The following is a 26,392-nucleotide window of genomic DNA, read 5'->3' as shown; positions in this document are numbered from 1 at the left end:
CTGCTGCAGCACGTCACCCCCAGTCGGTCCCCACCTGCAGAGCATCCCTTTCCCATCAGCCCCCACCTGCAGGGCATCCTTCCTCCTCACACACAGTCTCATCTCTGGCGCCCCTCCATAGCGCTGCATTGGGAGCCGATCACGTGACCGCCGCCCCCCCACTCCGGCATCCAGAGAGCGGAGCCCAGGCTGCATCACTCTGAAGACGGAGCAGACGGCGCCGCATCCCACCCATCCATCCATTCCAGCCAGCACCCGAGACACCGGCAGGGCACCCAGCCTGCAGATGAGAGCAGCCAGCCCCTTCCATGTGCAGCGTCTTCCCGCATCCTCAGCCTCCATCCCAGCGGTGCTGTAAGGCGGCACTCCCTGCGCCCAGTGACCTCCCGGGATCTGCCCTGCACCATCCCGCCTGCGCCGCTTCTGCTGCCCCTCACTCAGTACCGGAGCCTCCTCGCCCCCCATCATGGCCGAGACCAACGAGTGCAGCATCAAGGTCCTGTGCAGATTTCGCCCCCTGAACCATTCGGAGGTGCAGAGAGGGGACAAGTTCCTGCCCGTGTTCCAGGGCGATGACGGCGTGGTCCTGGGGGTGAGTGTCACCTGGGGTGGATGGAATGCGTGCGGGCAGGGTGTGGCAGTGCCCAGCGGTCGCGATGGCACCTACCTTCCTGTGCACTGGGGCAGCTGCTCTGCAATGCGCTGCAGTCATGTTCCTTCCCATTCCCCAGCCATTGGGTACAGCAGTGGAGGGCATTTCCTGGGCACACAAGGCGGGCCATTACATTGGTGTGAATGGTGTATTAGACAGTGGGTATATGGACACAGGACAGCCATGTCTGGGGCAGATGTTACATATATATATACTACATCATCATATATGTTGTTTATGTTTCCACCTCTGTCCTTGTTTATGTAAAGCTGGAAACAGCGCCCCCTGGTGGATCTTCTTTCTCAGCACCACCCTTCACCCCAGCCTGTCACTTCACTCTGGTCACTGTGAACAAAGCCTCCGGTAAAATGGCATCATCATCATCTAGTGTAAATGCAGCATCAGGGTGGAGGCATGAGGTCACTTCCTTCCATATTATATGGCCACCATGTCTGCTATAATAATGCACCAGTATTGCTGCACTGCCTATAGAACACAATATAGATGGGTGTACTGCCTATACCACATGATATAGATGATGTACTGCCTATAGGACACTATATAGATGGGTGTACTGCCTATACCACATGATATAGATGGGTGTAGTGCCTATACCACATGATATAGATGGTGTACTGCCTATAGAACACGATATAGATGGGTGTACTGCCTATACCACATGATATAAATGATGTACTGCCTATAGAACACAATATAGATGGATGTACTGCCTATACCACAATATATAGATGGTGTACTGCCTATAGAACACTATAGATGGGTGTACTGCCGATACCACATGATAGATGATGTACTGCCTATAGAACACAATATAGATGGGTGTACTGCCTATACCATATGATACAGATAATGTAATGCCTATAGAACACAATATAGATGGGTGTACTGCCTATACCACATATTATAGATGGATGTACTGCCTATACCACAATATATAGATGGATGTACTGCCTATAGAACACTATAGATGGATGTACTGCCTATATGACACAATATAGATGGACGTATTGCCTATACCACAATATATAGCTGGTGTACTGCCTATAGAACACTATATAGATGATGTACTGCCTATAGGACACGATATAGGTGGATGTACTGCCCATAGGACACTATAGATGGATGTACTGCCTATAGCACACTATATAGATGGATGTACTGCCTATAGCACACTATATAGATGGATGTACTGCCTATAGGACACTATAGATGGATGTACTGCATATAGGACACTATATAGATGGATGTACTGCCTATAGCACACTATAGATGGATGTACTGCCTATAGGACACTATATAGATGGATGTACTGCCTATAGGACACTATATAGATGGATGTAATGCCTATAGAACACTATATAGATGGATGTAATGCCTATAGAACACTATATAGATGGATGTACTACCTATAGGACACTATAGATGGATGTACTGCATATAGGACACTATATAGATGGATGTACTGCCTATAGGACACTATATATGGATTTACTGCCTATAGGACACTATATAGATGATGTACTGCCTATACCACAATATATAGATGGTGTACTGCCTATAGGACACTATATAGATGGATGTACTGCCTATACCACAATATATAGATGGTGTACTGCCTATAGGACACTATATAGATGGATGTACTGCCTATACCACAATATATAGATGGTGTACTGCCTATAGGACACTATATAGATGGATGTACTGCCTATAAGACACTATATAGATGGATGTACTGCCTTACTGTGATGTGCGTGTGACCTGCCCAAGGTCACTAGGCCATAGTATTGACTTGATGAATACACGGGTCCTGTGTGCTATACCCTTGCCCAATACTTATGATGGGATCTAAGACGTTAAGTTAGGATGACAGAAAGGCCCTACTGTTTGGCCTCCTGCCCCTCCCTCAGTTTGACTCCCAATCCCTAATCTACATTGTCTCCGCTGACCAGCTCCGCTTGTTGCTCGGCCTCATCTTAATTATACACCCCCCCCCCCCCATGTACATGTGCTGCTGTAATATCCTGTAAGTGTTTGCCTATTTCTCCGTCTTCCATTTGTTTTCTTGCCAGAAGAAGGAGCCTTTGTGCTCTGAAAGCTTGCAATGTGTTTTACTGTTCAGCCTATAAATGCTAAAGTATTTAACGTCACATCCTTTTATAATAGAAATACAGAGAAGTCTCCAGTGTTGACAACCAGAGGCCATCTTGCTGTGGTAGCAGGTCCAGCCCTTCACCACCATGGCTCCTGCGTGGCAAACATGACACTCACATTATTTTATTTTTAGGGTGAAGCCTCCATTTTTGAAAGTATTTCCCTATAAAACTAAAGGGTGTGATCGCACTGTTACAGTTGACATACAGATATAGTAAAAAGTCATACGAATATATATATATATATATATATATATATATATATAATAAGTTGACCAAGGCCTCTCGCACGTGACTGTATTCTTCATCTGTGTGCACTTTTGCAGATAGCACATGGCCCATTCATTTCTATGGGGCTGTGCACACATCTGTATTTTTTGTGGATCTGCAGATTACGGAAGGTGGTCTATTATTGTCAGTATTGCAGACAAGTTTACCCATTTCTGTTAAGGTATCCGTATTTTGAGGATCCATTGTTTGCGGACATAATAGTGCATGAGTCATGATGCGGAGGGACAGTTCGTTATTCCGGCGCCGCTGTACGTGACAGTGCTGGCTTAAGAATCATATCACAAGGGAAAGCCCTGCCCAGACATTGACTCAGCAAGCAATGTTGGGAGATTTCAGCTCAGCAGCCTGCAGAACTATGAACGCAGCTCTGGACTACAGTACAGACTGTAACTCAGGAGGTCTAATATATGACTGGATTTCTATCTGTAAATATGGGCCATTCTATCCTGTTATTACTTAGTTTTGTCTGTTATTAGCACAACTCTGTGACAACCAATATGGTGCTTGTGGCAGCGCCCAACGGGGTTGTCAGCCAGTTTTTATTAAACTCCTGAAAGGCAACTATGCCTAGTTCTGCACTAATGTATGATCAGTCGTAACCAGACGCATTTCTGAACTCTGGAAAAACTGGAAGGCAACCCAAAATTTATTATTAAGGGGTTCCCTGGGATTTTGATATCGATGACCTATCAATATCTGATCCGTGGGGGTCTGACTCCTGCCATCCCCTCCGATCGGCTGTACAAAGAAGCTGCGGTGCTCCATTAAAAGGCTTTTTTGATACTGATGACCTATCCTCTTGATAAGTCATCAGTATCTGATCGGTGGGGGTCCTACACTTGGTTTTGAGAAGGCAGAGGCGCTCCTGTGAGCACTGCCACCTTCTCACCGCTTACCAAACACGTCGCCGTGCATTGTATAGTGGCTGAGCTTGGTATCGCTGCCGGCCCCATTGAATGGGGTGTGCTGCTCCTAGGCAACGGGAGCGGTGAACGTGACATCACTGGCCTAGGAAAAGCTGAGAGAAGGCTGCAGTGCTCCCAGGATTACCAGTGGCTTCTCAAACAGCTGGTCGGCAGGGTCCTGGGTGTCGGACCCCCACCAATCAGATACCGATGACCTTTCCTGAGGAAAGGTCATCAGTAAAATAATCTCTGAAAAATCCTTTAATGCCAAAGCCTCTTTCTAGGCCACGTGACGTCATGTTCATCGCTAGTTGCAGCTCAGTCCCATCCCATGAGCTGCAGTACCAAGCACAGCCACTATCCACTAGACGGCACTGTGCTTGGTAAGCTGCTAGGAGGCAGCGGTGAGTGCTGCAGCTTCCTCAAACAGCTGATCGGCAGGGGTTCCAGGAGTCGGACCCCTGTTAATCTCATGTTGCACATCCTAGAGAACCCCTTTAACTAAGGATGTATAAAATATATAAGGAAAGAATGAATCTGAATTTTACTAACTTGACAAAAAAAGAACAACTCTAGGATTTCTACAATTTCTGCCGTTGATGCAAGTTAAAGGTGTATTTTATATGCAGCTGAAAACATCTGTGCAGTCTAATGAAGGTGAGCAGCTGATTACACGCAGGAAAGATGCGGAGAAGTCCCATTGAATAACATTGGGGCTTATACATGTGCAGAGCTGTTGCCACTATGACGCAAAGCGACAGACCCATTACAAGTCAGTGGTGTCCGTCATAGGACAGATCCAGCACTCCCTTATTTTCATTATCTGCTCCTATGGCAGCAGAAAACAGAAGTGTGAAAAGAGCCTAAGGCTTCATGCACACAACAGACATCATACAGCCATTTTAGGACCTATTAAAACCTATAGGGCTATACACATGGTCATTTTTTTTAATGGCCAGTGAATAGCAGCCGTCAAAAAACAGGACATGTAGTACTTTTGCCCGTTTTCACGGCTAGACGGACCCCATTAAAATCAATGGGATTGTTTTTAACAGCTGTTGATACTGGAGTGCACCTGTCTAATGGCCATTAAAAACAGGTACACTGTAAAAAAAAAAGGGCCTTTAAGGGGTTAAAACAACTACTACTACGTGCTGGAACACTCGCTCCTCACTTGAGGCAACAGGACCTGTGCTCCCAGTGTGATGAGGTCACATGATGATTCTGGGAGCACAGGTCCTGCTGCCTCCAGTGTTCTGGCACCTGCAAGTGGTTGAGATGTTTGATTTATTTATTTTTGGTCTGACCTATAATATGGAGCATTAACTATACTAGGGGCCACTAAGGGGGGCATTTGATTTCCAGGGGGCACTATGGGGGACATTATGTATACTGAGAGCACTGCCGGGGTTGGGTTGGGTTTAAAAAGAAAAAGAGTCAATGCAATATCTACTGGCTGTAAAAAAACTGATGCAAAATGGCCACTGACAGTGGATACACAGCCAGAAAATTGATGCACACACTGTTGCAAAATGGCCATAAAAAACTGTATATCCATTTATTTTTATTTTTTTCACTGTCATGTGCATGTAGCCAAAAACTGTTGAAGCATGGTCCACTGGATGTCCTGTGCAAGCCGCATGTTCCACATAGAAGGACTCCTGAAAATTTTGGTCCGTAAATCCATACAAATTCAACCTCGAAGGAACAGTCAACCTTGGATTGTTTTTTTGAATATCCCCCTAAGCAAGACCTCTCATGGGAAGCATACCCACCTGCTCCGCAACACCCAGTTCCAGCTCCATGGGCCCACTGCTGCCTTCACTGTTCTTCAGATGGGGGTCACATCTGGCATATCATGTCACTGCGGTCACATGCCTCTTGGTGGACACATCATTGCTGCAGCCACTCTTTGTCATGACCCCTGTCTATGCCGAAAGTGTACGTGAAGATAGCAGTGGACCCACGGAGATGGAGCCGAGCATTGAGCTGGTTAGCATGCTTTCTCCAAGAGGGCTCACTAGGAAGGTGGACAACCCCTTTAAGGCTGGATTCAGATGGCTGTCCCTGTTTCCTTCCATAACACACAGATGTATGTGGACGTCTGCACGGTGTCTGGGTGCTTTCATTTTTTTTCTCGACCTGTTCACGTAAATAACAGAATTTTGCATACAAAAGGGAAACGCAAATTGCGCCATTTATTTATACAGCTGGTGGGGGTGCCGGTTGTCAGACCTCCAACGATCTGATACTGATGGTCTGTCCTGAGGATATTATCTGAATCCTCTTTAAGTTTTCTGGGCACCATATTATGAGTCTGTGCAGTAAGCGTCCGTAATACAGCTGTGCGCATGACCCTATATTGCCGTGGAACGGCATGTTCATTTTATTTTCAGGATGTTTAGAGCTATTATTTACATTACTTCATTATTTCCGCATTCATTATTAATGAAGAGAAATAGCGTTATCTGTGAGGACACGAGATGTGCTGCGGTGGACGCCGGGTTCTGCAGTCTCTGCAGTTTTCCCCATCAAAGCAGTTGTCAAATGTCATCTATGTATATTCACAGTCGCATAAAGCGCATACATAAAAGTAAAAGACAAAAGTACATTCTTTACTTCTTTTTAAAAGCAAACAATGACCCTAGTTTATACGTCTGTTTCTGGGAAAGCTTGGTGACAATAATATGGTCTCCCATACAACGCATAGGGTGACATCTGCAGCAATTCCTTGAAAGACTTGCAGATGTTGTGGCATCTTTTTAGGCAAATCTACTTTATGTGTTAGAAGCATGTATACCTGCTTTTCTCTACTGTGGATATTCTAACACATTCACTAGATGTGCAACATTAGCGAATGGACCTTTATATAAATGTAAGGCTACTTTCACACTGGCGTTTTGGCTTTCCGTTTGTGAGATCCGTTCAGGGCTCTCACAAGCCGTCCAAAACGGATCAGTTTTGCCCTAATGCATTCTGAATAGATAAGGATCCGCTCAGAATGCATCTGTTCGCCTCCGTTCCGTCTCCATTCCGCTCTGGAGGCGGACACCAAAATGCTGCTTGCAGCGTTTTGGTGTCCGCCTGACGATGCCGAGGCAAACGGATCCGTCCTGACACACAATGTAAGTCAATGGGGACGGATCCGTTTTCACTGACACAATAGAAAACGGATCCGCTCTCCATTGACTTTCAATGGTGTTCAAGACGGATCCGTTTTGGCAATGTTAAAGATAATACAACGGATCTGTTCTGAACGGATGCATGCGGTTGTATTATCGGTGTGGATCCGTCTGTGAAGATTCATGACGGATCCGCACCATATGCGAGTGTGAAAGTAGCCTAAAATGTATATTCTCACATTGCAGTTTTTTTTTTATGTTGTGATTATGCGGTAATGTATTCCAGTCACACGAGAAAAAAAGCTAATTTAGGGTACTTATACACTTGCGGCAGAAGAATCCGGCAGGCAGTTCCATCGCCCGATGCCAACTGATGGCATTTGTAAAACTGATCCGTCTTACAAATGCATTGAAATGCCGGATCCATCTTTCTGGTGTCATCCGGAAAAATGTATCCGGCATTTTTTATGCCTTTTTCTTTCGTTCTGCGCATGCACAGACCGGAAGGACGGATCCGGCATTCCGGTATTTTTACATTCCTATCCGGCATTCCGGTAGGTGTTCATGATTTTTGTCCGGAGATAAAACCGTAGCATGCTGCGATAATATCTCCGTCCTGAACAGTCAAAAAGACTGAACTGAAGACATCCTGATGCATCCTGAACGGATTGCTCTCCATTCAGAATGCATGGGGATAAAACTGATCAGTTATTTTCCGGTATTGAGCCCCTGTGACGGAACTCAGTGCCGGAAAAGAATAACGCTAGTGTGAAACTACCCTAAAGGGAATCTTGCACTAGTTCCTACCTGAGGGCAACTTAAACTGGTGACAGACCCTGATGAAAATACTGGGTCCCCTAGGCCTCGAGTTTTCCGTCCTCGTGTGATGCGTGTATCATTTCAATGGGTCTGTGCACATGATGTGTTTTTCACACATCATCTTAAAAATCTCAGCACGTTCTATATTGTGCGTTTTTCATGCCCCGGACCCACAGAAGTGAATAGGGCTTGCGTGAAAAACAGCAGGCATCCGGAAGTAATGTGTTTTTCACTGATGGTTGCTAGGAGATGTTATTTTTCTGTTTTTCTTCACATGCGTGAAAAACGCACGAAAAATTGATTGCATCCGCACTGAAAAACTTAAACATAGAGAGCAATTTCAGAAAAAAGCTGATTGAACTTGCCTGCAAAATGATCAGCTTTTCCCTGAACAGATAAGTCTACCCGTACAGAGCAGGATTCCTCATATTAGCAAATAAGGAGTCACTTGTACCATATATTCCATGCAGTTCGTATCCATTTGAGTGCTGGCATACCTTTCTGACTAATTCAAGGAAGTCCACTGATACAAAAATAACTGTTGTTTAAATGGGCTTTCCGAGAATTCAATACTGATGACGCATTCTCTGGATAGCTCATCCGTATCTGATTGGTGGTAGTCCAACACCCCTGCCGATCAGCTCTTTGAGAAGGCACCAGTGCCTGCAGTAGCGCCGCGGCCTTCTCCAGCTTTTCCTAGGCCAGTGATGACACATTCATCTGTCACATGGCCTAGGTGCAGCTCAGCCCCATAGAAGTGAAAGGGGCTGATCGCGATACCAAGCACAGCCGCTATACAATGTACGACGCTCAGTAAGGGTCTCGGTGTCAGACCCCCACCGATAAGATACTAATGACCTATCCTGAGGGAAAAAAAACCACTCCCCACATGACTTCCCCCGCCTGTGCTCTTGGGAGCGTGCGCTTTGGGCTTGCGTTCCACGTGCGTTCCAACGCACGTAACGGGCAGGCGGGGCTCAGTCAGGGCAATGAGCCGGGAGGATTCAAAAGGGAGGTAAGCGCTATACAGTGCGCTTCCCCTCCCCCTTTTACAATCGGTGGTGAAACGACGGTCAGGTGGGGACACTTCCCCATGCCCACTTTGGCACAGACCACTGTCCACTCTGTGCCTCAGGTATTTTTGTAAGGAGGTTTGGGGTTTACCCTATGCTCCCGATAAGCCTTCATTTTGGTTCTCTAATTTATAAACCGTGGAGATCCAATCCTGGTCCATTTGGGCATATTTAATTTTGCATTTTTTGTCCTTATTTGAGTATTTTTTCTATGCAATTCTTCACTTATAAATCCCCTGATGAGTCCCTTTTCTCAGGATGAAACATGGCATGTTGGGATATTAGTGAGGCGCATTTTTAGGGATTAGGCCCTAGGGACAGGTTCCTGACAGGTTGTCCCTATTGGGGCGGGTCCTGTGTGTTTGCTAGGCAGGGACTACTAGCCTCCTACCCTTGCTTTTGTAGGGTTATCATTTTAGGGCTTGCTAGGTTATGTCCCCACAAGACCAGCTTTACCACTAGCTCCGGCTGCCTTGATTCCATCGTTACCACACTGAAGGACGGGCACCTGGCAGATATAAACCACAGTTTATATTCCTGGTTCTGGTAAGATCTTTCCATTTATTATCCAGGAGTCTTTGCTATCCAGGTGCATATGAGATTAGTATGTATATTTTATTATATATCCTTCTCTCACCGTATTATTTGCGCACGTTTTCTCCATTTTTATTTATATCCTTCTCTCACCATATTATTTGCGCACGTTTTCTCCATTTTTATTCTTAACAATTACAAATTACGTTTCATTGTAACAATATCCAGGTCTTCTTGAGATATTTTGGTATTGATTAGTGGGAGACTGATTACCTGCACATCTTGTGTACAGGGTTAGATTTTTATTTATTTTTTAAGATCCCAAACCCTGCAGTATCTCACTAAAGAGTGACTGAACTGAAGACATCCTGATGCATACTAAACGGATTACTCTCCATTCAGAATGCATTAGGATACAACTGAAGCGTTTTTTTCCCGGTTTTGAGCCCCTGTGACGGAACTCAATACCGGAAAACTTTTAACTCAAGTGTGAAAGTACCCTTAATTAAATATACATGTTTAAAATACATATTTCTATATTAATGTTCATTTCTCTATTGATTTCACCTTTTTCCTGCTTTAGTTTTGCCACTTATCAATTTCTCAATAAAAATAACACTGAAGCAGTTGAGTCCATGGATGTGGCGAACGTGAGAAATAATTAATAATTATGGCTGTGTTCCCTCACATTGCCCAGGGCAGCGGTGACTTAATTATTGTCATGATTCTGCTAATTAAGTTCAGCACCAACCTTATGTGCCTCCTATGAAACGAATATATGAATATGAGTAGATTTTTAGCCTAGCTTGTTAATTGCTCAAATCACCCCCTTTATAACATTAATCCCCGTACATTGAGGTCACAGATCCATTGATATTCGTTGTATTCATCATCGGGCACTTGGCATTGCCTTTCATGTCTGTGACTGGCACTTCACATGTATCCTTTTGCCCCGCTGCTACATACGATCTGTATACAGTGGTGAATACAACTCTGATGTGTTTCCACTTTATTCTAGCCAACTATTCTTTGTCTCATTCCCGCATTTAACCGTGAGCAAACACTATTTTTAGAGCCCTCAAGGGGGTAGTAAAAATGTCCTTGTGAAGTGGAAACTGAAATTGTACAAAGCAAAAAACTGCAGGCACAATGTGGCACCACAGTCCTCTTTCGATTTAAGCTTCTGATTATAAGAATATGGGGGATATTTAGTAATAGTGTCGTAAGCTGCATGGAGTTGGTGAAAATGGGTACCAAGTTTATAAAGGTAACGTACATGTACAAATACACAAATGTGTACAATACAAATATGGTATTTACTACTGAAAAATGGTGCACATTTTTAATTTATTTGGTGTATTTTATGACTCTTTTTAGCCACAACACTTTTTGTTTTCAGAAAAAATGAAAGGTCAGAACCTCAAATAATAATCTATCTGATCACAATATATAAAAACAAATACAATATAAAAAAATGTGCCTATTCCAAATTTAGGGTAAAACCTTGCTGTGGGCCCTGCAGCAATGACAATATTCTACTAGTTATTATCATCAGCACCTATACTGTATATAATATTGCTCACTACTAGGGGTGCACCGAAATTCCGGCGGCCGAAAATATCGGCCGAAAATGGGCCTAATCCATTTCGGCCGATATTGGTACATATCGGCAGAAAATATGGTTGGTTATATATGTTCGGGCGGCCGGCCGGCGGCGCCCCTCATGCTGTGCCTCCTAAATGCTTGCCGCTCTAAAGAATCTCCGGCTCAGTGCTGCGCAGCCTGCTGTGTCTGCTCTGTGCTACTGCTGTTATTAGTGTAGCGTGGCCGAGCTCTGTTCGTTCCGCGGTACAGGAGCTTTTGTTTCCTGTACCCGGCCGGACTGACAGGAAGTGCTCACTTAGTGTGCACTTCCTTTCAGTCCGGCCGGGTACAAGAAACAAATGCTCCTGTACCGCGGACCGAACAGAGCTCGGCCACGCTACACAGGCTACACTAGAGGTGACAAGGGAGGGGGAGGGGTGTAAAATGAGAGTGACAAGGGGGGGTGTAAAATGAGAGTGACAAGGGGGGGGTAAAATGAGAGTGACAAGGGAGGGGGGTAGAATGAGAGTGACAAGGGAGGGGGGTAGAATGAGAGTGACAAGGGAGGGGGGGGAGTAGAATGAGAGTGACAAGGGGGGGGGGGTAGAATGAGAGTGGCAAGGGAGGGGGAAGAATGAGAGTGACAAGGGGGGGTAGAATGAGAGTGACAAGGGAGGGGGTAGAATGAGAGTGACAAGGGAGGGGGGGTAGAATAAGAGTGACAAGGGAGGGGGGGAAATGAGAGTGACAAGGGAGGGAGGGGGGGGGGGAGAGAGTGACAAAGGAGGGAGGGGGAGAGTGACAAGGGAGGGAGGGGGGGAGAGTGACTTTTTTTTTAAAATAACCACTTTGGGTGGCATTGTGTGTATAATATCTATGTATCTGTTTAACTTTATATTTTAATTCACTTTCCTTTTTTTTTACTTAAAAAAAGTATTTTAAAAGTATTTGGGCAAAAAGGCAGTTTCGGTTTTCGGTCAAGGGCATCCTGAATTTTCGGTTTCGGTTTCGGACCAGAATTTTCATTTCGGTGCACCCCTACTCACTAGGTACTTAATGTATTATCATGTGCCAAAATGCACCATAATCAGTCCAATACATAGTGTGCACCCAGGATACTAGATGGTATGTGCCAAAGTTATGTCCAAAAAGTAATATACTTGCTTAGTGGGTATAGTGCTGACAGATGTGGATGGCACATAGCTCCTCCACCCTCACTTACAGCCACTCCTCCTGTTCCCTTGCTTGACGTAATCTTGCCCACACTAAGCATGCGTAATATTCATCTGTGCTGCTGGGAGAACACAAGCCTGAGATTACAGGGCCTGGCCCAGTCAGTCGAGGGAAGGAGTGGCTGTAAGTGAGGGCAGAGGAGGTCTAGACTCTAGAGCAGGCATCCTCAAACTGCGGCCCTTCAGCTGTTGCAAAATTGCAACTCCCAGCATGCCCGAACAGCCTACAGGTATCAGCCTACAGCAGGGCATTGTGGGAGTTGTAGTTTTACAACAGCTGGAGGGCCGCAGTTTGTGGATGCCTGCTCTAGAGCCTGTCCTTCAGTGTTCCGAAGACCTAAGAAGATTAAAAAAAATTGACATTAGCCACTTCTGGATCACTCAGACTTTATACGTCCAGGTACTCCACATTTATCTCTTCAAGGACATTTCCGAAGGTCCTTGGAGAGATCGTAGCTACACACAGATCATGCAGCTGCAAGAGCCAGGATCTTGTTGTCGGTGACAGCCAGGCTCTCCCATCCTAGCCATCCCATGATTGAGGGGTCCCGGGGAACTGCAAAAGCTGCAGGCTCCTAACAGACCCAGATCGACTCTGCAGTGCATGTCAGGAGGCTGTGTTCCCCCTGTAACTAGCCCGAGTTATAGAGTTATCAGCAATAAAATAAAAAATGTGGGCGGGGGGCAGAAAGTTTAAATTAAACAAAATCAAGACGAATAATAAAAAAAAGAACACTACTGCTGGCCCTGTTCCCGGTGACTGTAAATTATTTATCCCCTTTATCAAAATGACCCTAATGGAAAAGGGACGGAATTAGGCCTCATGCACACAACTGTATTTTTGCGGACCCATTTATGTTGGGCCCACAAAAAATAGAAAATGTCGGATAGGATATTTCTACAGAGGTAAAAAAAAATGTCGGCATGCACACAACCGAAAGCCGCGGTTTGACGTCTGTTACTTTGGCACACCCATACACTTGAGTGAAAGAGTCTCAGATGGAAGACTGATAACAGTCCACGCAGAAAACCGGATGTATGAATTGCACACTTGACAATGGGTCATTGTGCTGTCCGTGTGCAGTCCGTTGCACATACAGATAGCACACAAGATGGAAAATACGTCTGTCTGAATTAAGCTTTATCAGAACCTGTCAATTTTACTACGTCGGCTTTGGGCCTGTACGGTGATCGTATCTTAGCATAGAAGTAAGGTATAATAAAACGGTTTGCACTTTGGTTGCCCATAGTAACCAACCACAGGGCAGCTTTCATTTTTCAAGAGCAGAATACAGAATAAAAGCTAAGCTGTGATTGGTTGCGAGGAGACACGTAGACAGGTTTTCTGTTAGACGCTTTCGTAAATCTCCGCCATTGCTTTGCATCTTGCTGTGGTAGAGCTCTGTGAAGGTTACCAGGAATTGCTGTATGTAGATTAGATTAATCTAGATTTTCCGGATCAGATGATTTTCCATGGATGTGTCAATACTGTACGTACAGACAGTATAGGTTTTCAGAAAACCTTGAAGTAACCTCTGTTCCATGCTACAAAGCTCATCCATTGTTCTGGAAAATATGAGACTATAGACATGCTAATTACTTCAGAACCTTCAACGGTTTCTGCCATGATTAAAAGTTATTACCTATCCGCTAGATTCTCGTTCCCCTTCATGAAGGAGCGGCTGGTCCAGCATCCTCACTATTCATTTTCTATGGGACTGACGGAAATAGCCAAGCGCTGTTCTCATCTATCTTCAGCAGTCCCATAGAGAATGGCCAGAACGGCAGAACTACTGTTTCTTCAGGATGGGAGAATGAGAGTCTCATTCTCAGGATTGGTGGGGACCCCAGTGGTCAGACCCCCTCTGATCGCCAGGAATCTTAAAAATAATCGCTAGCGAGCGTTCAGAAGGACGCATGTTAGTGATTATCTGGCAGTGTAAATGTACCGCCGATTACCCAAAGCTCGTTCATTGGGTAATCCAATCTTTGGGTGTGCACAAAAATCGTTTGTTGGCAGCAGATTGTGCTGTGTAGCTATGATCTACTGTTGGCAAACAACGATTCGGTATGGGGAAGAGCCATGGCATTAGCATTTGCTCCTCCTCATACTCTGCAATGCAGCGGTCTCCTCCACCCAGGTCCCTACAGGATGTGTTCCTAAGTCTTAGGCCTCTTTCACACGGGCGTGAGTTTTTTTGCCCGGATAAGAGCCGGGTGCGTTGCGGGAAAATGCGCGATTTTTTCTGCGCAAGTGCAAAACATTGTCATGCGTTGCACTCGCGTGAGAAAAATCGCGCATGTTTGGTACCCAAACCCGAACTTCTTCATAGAAGTTCGGGCTTGGGATTGATGTTCTGAAGATTGTATTATTTTCCCTTATAACATGGTTATAAGGGAAAATAATAGCATTCTGAATACAGAATGCATAGTAAACCAGCGCTAGAGGGGTTAAAAAAATAAATAAAATAATTTAACTCACCTTAGTCCACTTGCTCGCGAAGCCCGGCATCTCCTTGTGCCTCCTCTGCTGATGAACAGGACCTGGGGTGAGCTGCTCCATTAAATACAGGTTAAGGACCTTCGATGACGTCACTCCGGTCATCACATGGTACGTCACATGATCTTTTACCATGGTGATTCACCATGGTAAAAGATCATGTGATGACCGGAGTGACGTCATCGAAGGTCCTTAAGCTCTATTTAATGGAGTAGCTCACCCCAGGTCCTGTTCATCAGCAGCGGAGACACAAGGAGATGCCAGCTTCGCGAGCAAGTGGACTAAGGTGAGTTAAATTATTTTTTATTTTTTTTAACCCCTCTAGCGCTGGTTTACTATGCATTCTGTATTCAGAATGCTATTATTTTCCCTTATAACCATGTTATAAGGGAAAATAATAATGATCGGGTCTCCATCCCGATGGTCTCCTAGCAACCATGCGTGCAAATCGCACGGCATCCGTACTTGCTTGCGGATGCCATCCGATTTTCACACACCCCATTCACTTCTATGGGGCCTGCGTCACGTCAAAATCGGAAAATATAGAGCATGCTGCGATTTCAACTGAACGCACAAGTGATGCTTTAAAAACATCGCTCATGTGCACAGCCCCATAGAAATGAATGGGTCAGGATTTAGTGCGGGTGCCATACGTTCGCCGCACGGATCGCACCCGCACGGAAAACTCGCCCGTGTGAAAGGGGCCTTACTGTTCAGCTGCAGCCACTGTCTCCACTGCACTCAGACTTAGGGCTCATTCAGACGTCTGTAAGTGTTTTGCGATCTGCAAATTGCGGATCCGCATAACACATGGCGGGCACTATGATAGACATGACTATTCTTGTCCGCGATTACAGACAAGAATAGTACCTGCTCTATCTTTATTGTGGGGCCGCGGTATGGAACTACGGATGCTACAATGTGTGCTGTCCGCATTTTTTGTGGCCCCCATTAAAATGAATCGGTCCGTACCATACGGTCATCTGAATGAGCCCTAACTACTGGCTCTTCTGATTGGGTCCCAACCATATTTTTTTCCAAGTCTTCTTGTTCAGTTGCATATATATGCAGCTGAACAGGACTCGGGAACACATCCAGTAGGGACCAGAGCGGAAAGGACCACAGCCAGTTTGAGAGCAGTGGCATCAGAAGATGCCTTCATATCCAACTGGCACTAGTGTGTGTCTGAAATGGAGAGTAGATTGTGAGGGACTGCTGTGAATCGTAGTACGCTCTGTGCAGAAAGCGTCGGCACCATATAGCAGCTCCCTTGACAAATAAAGAGGTGTAACTTTAGGTCGGGATTGCTGTAACCACTTGTTACATGGGCCATCCTCAGATTTCTACAACCCTTACAGCTGATTGCTTGGGCGGCTACAAGAAAGGTCTACCCATACAGGGTTTCTGGTGCGAACAATGCCGAATGCCGATCCGGGAACCTCTCAGATTGCCAGTAGAGGACCAATCATTTTTGCACACAATTACAGATTGGCCCATGCTCTTCAGTGGTGTTTTTTTTTTTGTTTGTTTTCTGATTAACCCGGGTTTGTTCATATAAAAGGTTGACTTCGATGGGCCTATATCTTGGTGCAGATCCGGATTTAGTCTTGAGGCCTCAGCCAATGAGCTGGTAAGGGCGTGTGTATTGTCAGGTTATTCAATGAGAAAATATTTGCACTCTCCCTGTGTTCTCAGCATAGGCAAGTTGCAGGGAGATGAATGAGAATTCAGTGCCAGTAATGGAGGAGATGTTGAGATTGCCAGCTGCACTCTCCTATCACATCAATTATCTCTCCGTTTCCTCTTTCGGGAATACATCAGTGTAATCTATTTCAGACAGGACTGCGCTGAATACAGATCGGTGAAGCATTTCCAGGCCTGTGTACATGAAGAGTTCTGTGTGTTTAATAGCATTTCAGAGGATATAGCATAGAACATGATACAGTTTGTATGGGAGTCGCTCATAGCTCCAGGTACCTGAGGTCTGAGGGTGGCCACACACATTAGATAGAAGTTTGATGATTGAGCAAACAATCATCTGGTGAACGTTCATTTCACCAACACGGCCATCCACATTTGGTGGTCTATATTGGCTGTGATCAATGGATTTGGGAGACAGATGAAAATCTTTCTGGGAATGTTCTCACAACTCCCATTAAATAAATAAGCAACAATGAAAGCATTTAAGGGGTATTCCCATCTCAGACAATGGTGGCATATCGCTAGGATATGCCCCCATTGTCTGATAGGTGCGGGTCCCACCTCTGTCAGTTTTGTGCCCATTCATCGTCGATGGGGACAAAACTGAACTGGACTGAAAGGAGTGCACCAGAATCCGTTCCATTGCGTTCCTGTGCCGCACACAAAAGCGCTGCAAGCAGAATATTTGGGTGCATCATGGGATATGGAGCAAGAAGGATCCGGCATAAACCACAATGTAAGTCAATGGTGACGGATCAGTTTTGTCGGACACAAAAGAAAATTGCCATGACGTATCCGGCACTAAAACCGTTGTAAGTAAATGGGCGCTGGAACCGTCATGGCTATTTTAGAGATAATAAAACCGGATCAGTTCATGATGGATGCAGCCGGTTGTATTATCCTAACGGAAGCGTTTTTGCTGATCCATGACAGAGATCCAGCAAAAACGCAGATGTGAAAGTAGCCTAAAACAGGACCTTACATACATAGAAAGAGAGAGGGGAATGTGGGGGGAGAAAAAAAATAAAGACTGCTGCAAACCCCCCACCCCACATAACTTAGTACCCATAACTTTGCTTCTAGGGAGTGTGCCGCCATGTGTCCTCCCGAGCTGTGATTGGATCGTGGCACAGCCAGGGAGAAGGAGACGCCCATTGAGAAACCCTGGCGTCTCCTCCTCCCTGTACCGATGCTGAGTAATAACATACTGGGCGGGAAACATACAGGGGGGCACAGCGGGGCGCAGGGGTGATATTAAAAAAAAACTGGCAGGGTGGCAGCATCAGCAGGGGGTACCCCGCAGGTAAAGGTATTTATCTAGAATAAAACAAAACCGGGAAAGGTCCTCTTTAAAGTATATTTTGTAGGGATAATGCAAATTGCTGAATATCTTACAGATTTCTTCTTACTTCTAAGACTCTGTTCACATCTGCATCTTGGCTTCTGTTTAGGCCTCATGCATATGGCTGTTGTGCGTCTGTTCCGTGCATTGGGGGCCGCAATTTGTGGTCCCCAATGCATGGGCAAAATCCATGCGGCGGCTGGGAAGAATCGAGACCCGTTGAATTTAAATGGGTCTGTGATCCGTCTGCACCGTGGAAAAATTTACATTTTCTATTTTTTTGCGGTGCGGAGGCACGGACAGAAACACCACGGAAGCACTCTGTAGTGCTTCTGTGGGCTTCCGATCCGTGCCTCCGTTCTGCACCGCATCTCCCGGATTGCGGACCCAATCAATGGCCGTGTGCATGAGGCCTAAAAATGTAAACCAAAAATGTAGTGTTGGGACCAACGGGCGATGAAAACCACTGGTGTCAAACAGACCGCCATGACTTAAAATGCATGAGCTACCGATATTTCACCTTTTAAATCTGATATAGTTTTGCAAATGAGGTTAATTGTGTAAAAAATTTTACCAAACCTTTAGGGAGCTACAGTAGCAAAAAAAAAAGTGATGGATAGATGCTTGTCCAGGCAGAGAAGGTGCCTGGTATATAAACCTTTTATATATGTATCCCCTCAACTATATGTAGTAGACCTGTGTACAGCGTCATACACTGCAGGTAGTTATCCCTAAAACCTGGGAACGTGTCTCAGTTCTGCTGCCATTTTCCTTTTGTGCAGCCGGCGTGTTGTGTGTTCTAGGCCGCCGGGGGATTATGAAGATGAAACAATATCCTTAGAATTAGCTGTCCGTTACATAATAGTCTCAAAAAATGAAAATCTGTATTCACGCATGATGTTATCTACTAATGAAACACTCACTAAGGGTACTTTCACACTTGCGGCAAGGGAATCCGGCAGGCAGTTCTGCCACTGGAACTGCCTGCCGGATCCGTCAAAACGTATGCAAACTGATGGCATTTGTCAGATGGATCAGAATTCTGATCCGCCTGACAAATGCATTGAAATGCCGGATCTGTCTCTCCGGTGTCATCTGGAAAAACTGATCCAGCATAAAAAAAAAATTCACAATTTTTGCGGTCTGAGAATGCGCAGACCGCAATGCCGGACCTGTTTTGCCAGAACACTCGGGCCGGATCCGGCATTAATGCATTTCAATGGGAAAAAATGCCGGCATTCCGGAAGTGTTCCGGAATATTGGACGGAAATAAAACCATAGCATGCTGCGGTATTATCTCCGCCCTGAAAAGGCAAAAAGACTGAATGCATCCTGAACGGATTTCTCTCCATTTAGAATGCATTAGGATAAAACTGATCAGTTCTTTTCCGGTATTGAGCCCCTAGGATGGAAATCAATGCCGGAAAAGAATAATACTAGTGTAAAAGTACCCTAAAACAGGCAGTATGATAACGTTACGGAGATGAGAGACAATCCCCATGCTGTGGATATCATAGGGAGGAATATGGTAATTGTAGAAGCTGAAATGATTGTTCATAGACGCCATCGGCGGAGCATCAAGCTGTGCACCCTGTTATCACCATCTGTATAAATGTAATCTATGAATACAGTAGAGCAAATTATTATTTTTCTAGCTTATAACATGAACTGTATATTTACAGATGCAGCATGATGATAAAAAGCTGATAAAAAGTGGGAAGAGTGCAAAAATATCAAACTATGACAGATACCCTTGTAAAACATAGACTATTTTTTAAAGGGGTATTCCAGAGATTAAGTTCTCCCCTATTAGATCAGTGGGGATCCTATTGCTGGGACTCCCACCAATCATAAGAATGGGTGCCCCATACCCCCTGCAGCTCCCTGAAACGAACGGAGCCGCCAGTCAGGCATGCGCGTGGCTACCCCATTCATTTCTATGGGAGATAGCAGAGCGCTGTAATCCGCTATCTCCTGAACTCCCAAAAAATGAAAGGTGGGGCCATGCGCATGTGCGACCGGCCACTCCGTTCATTTCAGGGAAGCTGCATCTTGTGGATGGGGGATAACTTAATTTAACCAAAATACCCCTTTAAGACCTCACGCACACAACCGTTGTTCTGGTCCGCATCCGAGCCTCAGTTTTTGCGGCTCGGGTGCGGCCCCATTCACTTCAGTGGGGCTGCAAAAGATGCGGACAGCTCCATAACGGAGCCCCGCAAAAAAATAAAAATAACGTCCTATTCTTGTCCGTTTTGCGGACAGGAATAGGCATTTCTACAATGGGCTGCCTGTTCCATTCCGCAAATTGCGGAAGGCACACGGGAGGTTTCCGTGTTTTGCAGATCCGCAAAAAACTGAACGGTAGTGTGCATGAGGCCGAGGGGACCTACGTTGTGGATTCTGTAAAAAAAACAAAAACAAACCTGCAGTATTTTTTCCAGTAGAATGCCGGGCTCCCTATGATGAAAAACAAAAAAAAACAACAACTGGCGCAGATGTGAACGTAGCCCAAACTGGTGTCTGTTTGTTCCATAACACATTGTGTAGAGTATTTTCCTCAGGTCTCCTATGGTTTCGAGTGAGGCTTGCTCAGTGTGACAGTATTTTGTAGCAATAAAACAATCTGAACGCGTTCCTGTCAGTTTGTCCTTGAATGAATCATCATTTACAGCTCCATTATGTTCTGGGGACGGTGTAAAAGGCTCACCTGCGGCTGCTGCCCCGCTACATCTTTTTTTATTTGGTGTGTAAATGCTATGGAATGCAATATTTTTTTTTTTTTTTACAAGCCTGGCTTTTTATTGTTACATAACCTTTTTTGCTGTTTTTATTTTTTTTCTTATAAGGCCTCCTGCCTCTCGCGCATCACGAGATTACGGCGCTCTAGCTTTGTGATGTCGGGGAGCAAGGAGGAGATACGGAGTATTCGGGGCGGTGCTGGGCTCCTTCACAGTGGGCGTGGCTGGGATCCGGAAACGTTCGTAATGGAGACTGGGTATTGCGGATGTGCTAGCGGCCATCTAGCAACCTATGTCCTCAGCTCTATACACAAAATCTAATTGACAGGTTCCCTTTACCGGGGTTCCAGGGTGACTTGGAAGTTGCCACAACCCCAGAATTGCAAAAAATACAGCACTGTTGGATTTTTTTTTGTGATTCTGGGGTCACGGTCACGTCAACTTGCGAGGCAACCCAATTCAGTTGAATGACTGCATTTCTACACAACGCTCTTTGTGCTTACAATGGGTGTAATGGCTGAGATCTCTTTGTAGCCCCAGCCTAAAATGACAGATCCATTTATTTCAGTTTGGAGGCTTGTGAGTCTACATGACTGCAAGGTACAGACGCAATCTCCAGAACATATGTCCAGAGGTGCCACCAGTGTCGCGCAACCTTTATGATTATGCCCATAAAGATTTAACCATAATAGTGCCCATAAAATAACACACAAACTTCTTTATGCAAGCTTAGGGTGTGGGGTCCGGGTCCTGAGACCCCCACCAATTGCTGAAATAGGGAGGCAGAAACTCCCAGCCGTGTAATTTTTTTCTTCGCTAGCTGAAGATAGTCTCATAGATCTTCTCTTCTGTGGGATCAAATGAGACGGTCTAGGGCTAGGCTTTGCTCCACATACCCATCCTTCCTTGGACCTCTATTAATAGGTACTGACCAGATGAAACAAAGTCTGCCACTTTGGATATGCTTTGATGCTAGTCCTCTAGCAAAAGCAATATAAGGCCTCATGCACACGACAGTATGTACTTTGCGGTCAGCAAAAAATACGGATGGCGTCCGTGTGCATTCTGTATTTTGCGGAAAGGGACAGATGGCCCGTAATAGAACTGTACTATCCTTGTCCGGAATGCGGACAATAATAGCATGACAAGTTCAATTTTTTTTTGCGGAACGGACATACGGAAACAGAATGCACACGGAGTAACTTCCGTTTATTTTTGAGGACCTATTGAAATGAATATTTCCACATACGGTCTGCAAAAAAAGCGGACACGGAAAGAAAATACGTTTGGCTAAGGCTATGTTCAAACTTGCGTTTTTGCTGGATCCGTCATGGATCTCAGGCATAATTGTGCCTTGCGATCCCGTGCATCCGATCGCCTGCGGCTGTGGCTACGGTGCTATTCACTTCAATGGATCGTCACGCCCCCTCCTGTGCCACAACATAGTGAGCCGGCCGCGATGTAGTGCATTCTGGACAGAATCATCTGGTGTGAACAAGGACTAAACTTAGACTCACCACAAAGACTGGAAGCCAAGCCACCTCCCTGCATAAGGAAGCGTGGCGGTGCATTGAAATACGGTTTTGATTTAAAATGATTTTTTGTATTAGGATAAGTAGATCAAGCCCCCGCTTTAGTCCTTCGATAAGTATTTTTTTTTTCCACACCCCTGACGGATGCCGCCCGTGTGCTTTCCGCAATTTGCGGAACGGAACGGACGGCCATTTATAGAAATGCCTGGACATGAATTATAATTTTTGCCACGGAACGGAGCAAAGGATGCGGACAGCATACGGAGTGCTATCCGCATCTTTTGCGGCCCCATTGAAGTGAATGGGTCCGCACCCGAGCCACAAAAAATGTGGCTTGGATGCGGAACCAAACCACGGTCGTGTACATTGTGAGTCATAACAGATCCATCCAGCTCCATATCCCAGAACGCACTCAAAAATGCTGCTTGCAGCGCTTTTGTGTGCGTCATGGGAATGCAATGAAACGGAGCAGGATGCATTCTGGTGCACTCCGTTCCCTTCAGTTCAGCTTTGTCACTCTTGACAATAAATGGGGACAAAACTGAAGCATTTGAGAACCTATGATGGATCTCAATAGCTGGAAGGGAAAGCACTGGTGGGAAAGTAGCCTAATTCTTGTCTTAGGCCTCATGCACACGACAGTATTTTTTCACAGTCCGCAAAACGGGGTTCCGTTGTTCTGTGATCCGTGTCCGTTTTTTCTTCCGTGTGTCTTCCTTGATTTTTGGAGGATCCCCAGACCAGAAAAGTGAAAAAAATCGAAGTCAAGTTTGCCTTGAAAATGATAGGAAAAAAACGGACACGGATAACGGACGCGGATGACAATCTTGTGTGCCGCCGTGTTTTTTCACGGACCCATTGACTTGAATGGGTCCGCGAACCGTTGTCCGTCAAAAAAATAGGACAGGTCATATTTTTGACGGACAGGAAACACGGATCACGGACGTGGATGACAAACGGTGCATTTTCCGAGTTTTCAACTGACCCATTGAAAGTAAATGGGTCCGCAGAAAATCACGGAAAACGGAACAACGGACACGGACACACACAACGGTCGTGTGCATGAGGCCTAAGTCGCTCAGATCTTTACTCTCACCCATTCTTATCAATTTCCATAATTGATTGTTCACTTTATGCCTCCTATATACTACCCCTCTGACAGGAAATTGTAATGTTATGGCTGATCAGTGTGTATATATATATTGTATATATTACGCTATTGTATTTATCTCAGTCCCAGACCTTGGAAAGTCTTTACAGTGTCAGACATAGTTTGTATGCTTGAGAACAACTAGGTCACCCACTGTAACCAGCCCTGCTGTGTTACCACAAGGGCTTACGCTAAAACGGCAATCTGCAACCAAGAAATATTGAAGCAGAACCCGCTTACAAGCTTAAACCCTGACCACTGTGTGCGGCTCTCGGCCTGCTGAAATTGAGCATTTACTCGATGCAGTGATTTGGCGACGTGCAGACCCTGACTGGTTTTGCTGAATGCTTTAAAGCAGGGATGCACAACCTGCAGCCCGGGGGCCACATGCGGCCCTCGATACCATTCTGTGCGGCCCCCAACCATCTGGTAACAGACATGTATATCTATGTCTTGTGGCTGCTCACATGTATCTTTCATGTATTTTCCCATGAGATGGGAGTACTAGAAGTGTAACTAGACATTTATGATATATACTATATGTTCAATATGCCATAAAAATAGTATTTCAGTTGGTAATACCCATTTAAGTTTTATTTTCGGCCCTTGGAATTGGTTCAGGCTCACAACATGGCCCCCAACCAGAAATGGTTGTGCACCCCTGCTTTAAAGGGATTCTGTATCAGAGCGTTGCCAAGTACCGGGCAACCACTAACCAGATAGAAACCTGAACTTGGAGATAAATCTGTCAAATCGACATACGGAGTAAAACTACTGCCCAGAACTGTGTATTTTATGTTTTCTGGTCCACGGTTCCCTCTCTTTTTTATGACTTTTAGTAAAAGAGAGCTCACATCTGCAAACTGTTGTAATTCCTCCACCGTTCACCTGATTTGGATGTAAATACCTTCAAATTAAAGCTTTCCGTCTGCAGTTAGCGTACATCTGGTTTGTTTCATTTAAAATCCATTGTAGTGGTGTATAGAGCCATAAATGTTAGAATTGTGTCGATGTCCTAATATTTATGGACCTGACTGTATTTAATACTTTGAAAATAAACTGGAATGATTTTACTGGACGACGCCGGACAAATCAGCTCCATTCAGCTTTCAGTTTCTAACCTGAAAAAATTAAATTCTTCTAGTTGCTACTGGAAATAGTCAGCAAGGTTGAGGACAGACACTCCCCTTACAGCTTCGGCTGTCTTGACATCTACAGGTCCTTCTAAAAAAATTAGCATATTGTGATAAAGTTCATTATTTTCTGTAATGTACTGATAAACATTAGACTTTCATATATATTAGATTCATTACACACAACTGAAGTAGTTCAAGCCTTTTATTGTTTTAATATTGATGATTTTGGCATACAGCTCATGAAAACCCAAAATTCCTATCTAAAAAAATTAGCATATCATGAAAAGGTTCTCTAAACGAGCTATTAACCTAATCATCTGAATCAACTAATTAACTCTAAACACCTGCAAAAGATTCCTGAGGCTTTTAAAAACTCCCAGCCTGGTTCATTACTCAAAACCGCAATCATGGGTAAGACTGCCGACCTGACTGCTGTCCAGAAGGCCATCATTGACACCCTCAAGCAAGAGGGTAAGACACAGAAAGAAATTTCTGATCGAATAGGCTGTTCCCAGAGTGCTGTATCAAGGCACCTCAGTGGGAAGTCTGTGGGAAGGAAAAAGTGTGGCAGAAAACGCTGCACAACGAGAAGAGGTGACCGGACCCTGAGGAAGATTGTGGAGAAGGACCGATTCCGGACCTGCGGAAGCAGTGGACTGAGTCTGGAGTAGAAACATCCAGAGCCACAGTGTACAGGCGTGTGCAGGAAATGGGCTACAGGGGCCGCATTCCCCAGGTCAAGCCACTTTTTTTCCAGAGTCTGGAGGAAGACTGGGGAGAGAGAAATGGCAAAATGCCTGAAGTCCAGTGTCAAGTACCCACATGTCAGCTGCTGGTGTTGGTCCACTGTGTTTTATCAAGGGCAGGGTCAATGCAGCTAGCTATCAGGAGATTTTGGAGCACTTCATGCTTCCATCTGCTGAAAAGCTTTATGGAGATGAAGATTTCATTTTTCAGCACGACCTGGCACCTGCTCACAGTGCCAAAACCACTGGTAAATGGTTTACTGACCATGGTATTACTGTGCTCAATTGGCCTGCCAACTCTCCTGACCTGAACCCCATAGAGAATCTGTGGGATATTGGGAAGAGAAAGTTGAGAGACGCAAGACCCAACACTCTGGATGAGCTTAAGGCCGCTATCGAAGCATCCTGGGCCTCCATAACACCTCAGCAGTGCCACAGGCTGATTGCCTCCATGCCACGCCGCATTGAAGCAGTCATTTCTGCAAAAGGATTCCCGACCAAGAATTGAGTGCAGAACTGAACATAATTATTTAAAGGTTGACTTTTTTGTATTAAAAACACTTTTCTTTTATTGGTCGGATGAAATATGCTAATTTTTTGAGATAGGAATTTTGGGTTTTCATGAGCTGTATGCCAAAATCATCAATATTAAAACAATAAAAGGCTTGAACTACTTCAGTTGTGTGTAATGAATCTAAAATATATGAAAGTCTAATGTTTATCAGTACATTACAGAAAATAATGAACTTTATCACAATATGCTAATTTTTTTAGAAGGACCTGTACATCAGAGGCTTTGTTTGGCGGCTCCATTGCAGATTTCTTCAAAAATATGGGACAAAATAGCACAGCATGCTAGGAAAGAATAATGTACTCATCTAAGGCTACTTTCACACTAGCGGCAGGACGGATCCGACAGGCTGTTCACCCTGTCGGATGCGTCCTGCCGCTATTTTGCCGTGCTACTGGACCGCCACTTTGCCCCCATTGACTATAATGGGGACGGGGCGGAGCTTCGGTGCAGTACGGCAGTGCACGGCGAAAGGCCGCCGGCTAAAAGTCCTGCATGGCCTCTGACCGCGAACTGCCGTACTGCGTCGGAGCGTCGCCCCCGTCCCCATTATAGCCAATGGGGACGGAGCGGCGGCACGGCGAAAC

General features: G+C 45.2%; 1 protein-coding gene across 1 annotated transcript in view; it reads left to right on the top strand.

Moving 5' to 3' along the window:
• The first annotated feature begins 466 nt into the window (after positions 1-466).
• Positions 467-26,392, top strand: part of KIF5A (kinesin family member 5A) — a 149,815-nt gene continuing 123,889 nt past the window's right edge. The window contains exons 1-2 of the mRNA XM_044286264.1: positions 467-592; positions 2,893-2,895. Of these exons, the coding sequence (XP_044142199.1) occupies positions 467-592; positions 2,893-2,895 (129 nt within the window). The remainder of the gene's footprint in view (positions 593-2,892; positions 2,896-26,392) is intronic.

The sequence above is a fragment of the Bufo gargarizans genome, chromosome 3, assembly GCF_014858855.1.
Source record: "Bufo gargarizans isolate SCDJY-AF-19 chromosome 3, ASM1485885v1, whole genome shotgun sequence".
In the NCBI taxonomy this organism is placed as follows: domain Eukaryota; kingdom Metazoa; phylum Chordata; class Amphibia; order Anura; family Bufonidae; genus Bufo; species Bufo gargarizans.
This window is presented reverse-complemented; position numbering and strand designations above follow the sequence as displayed.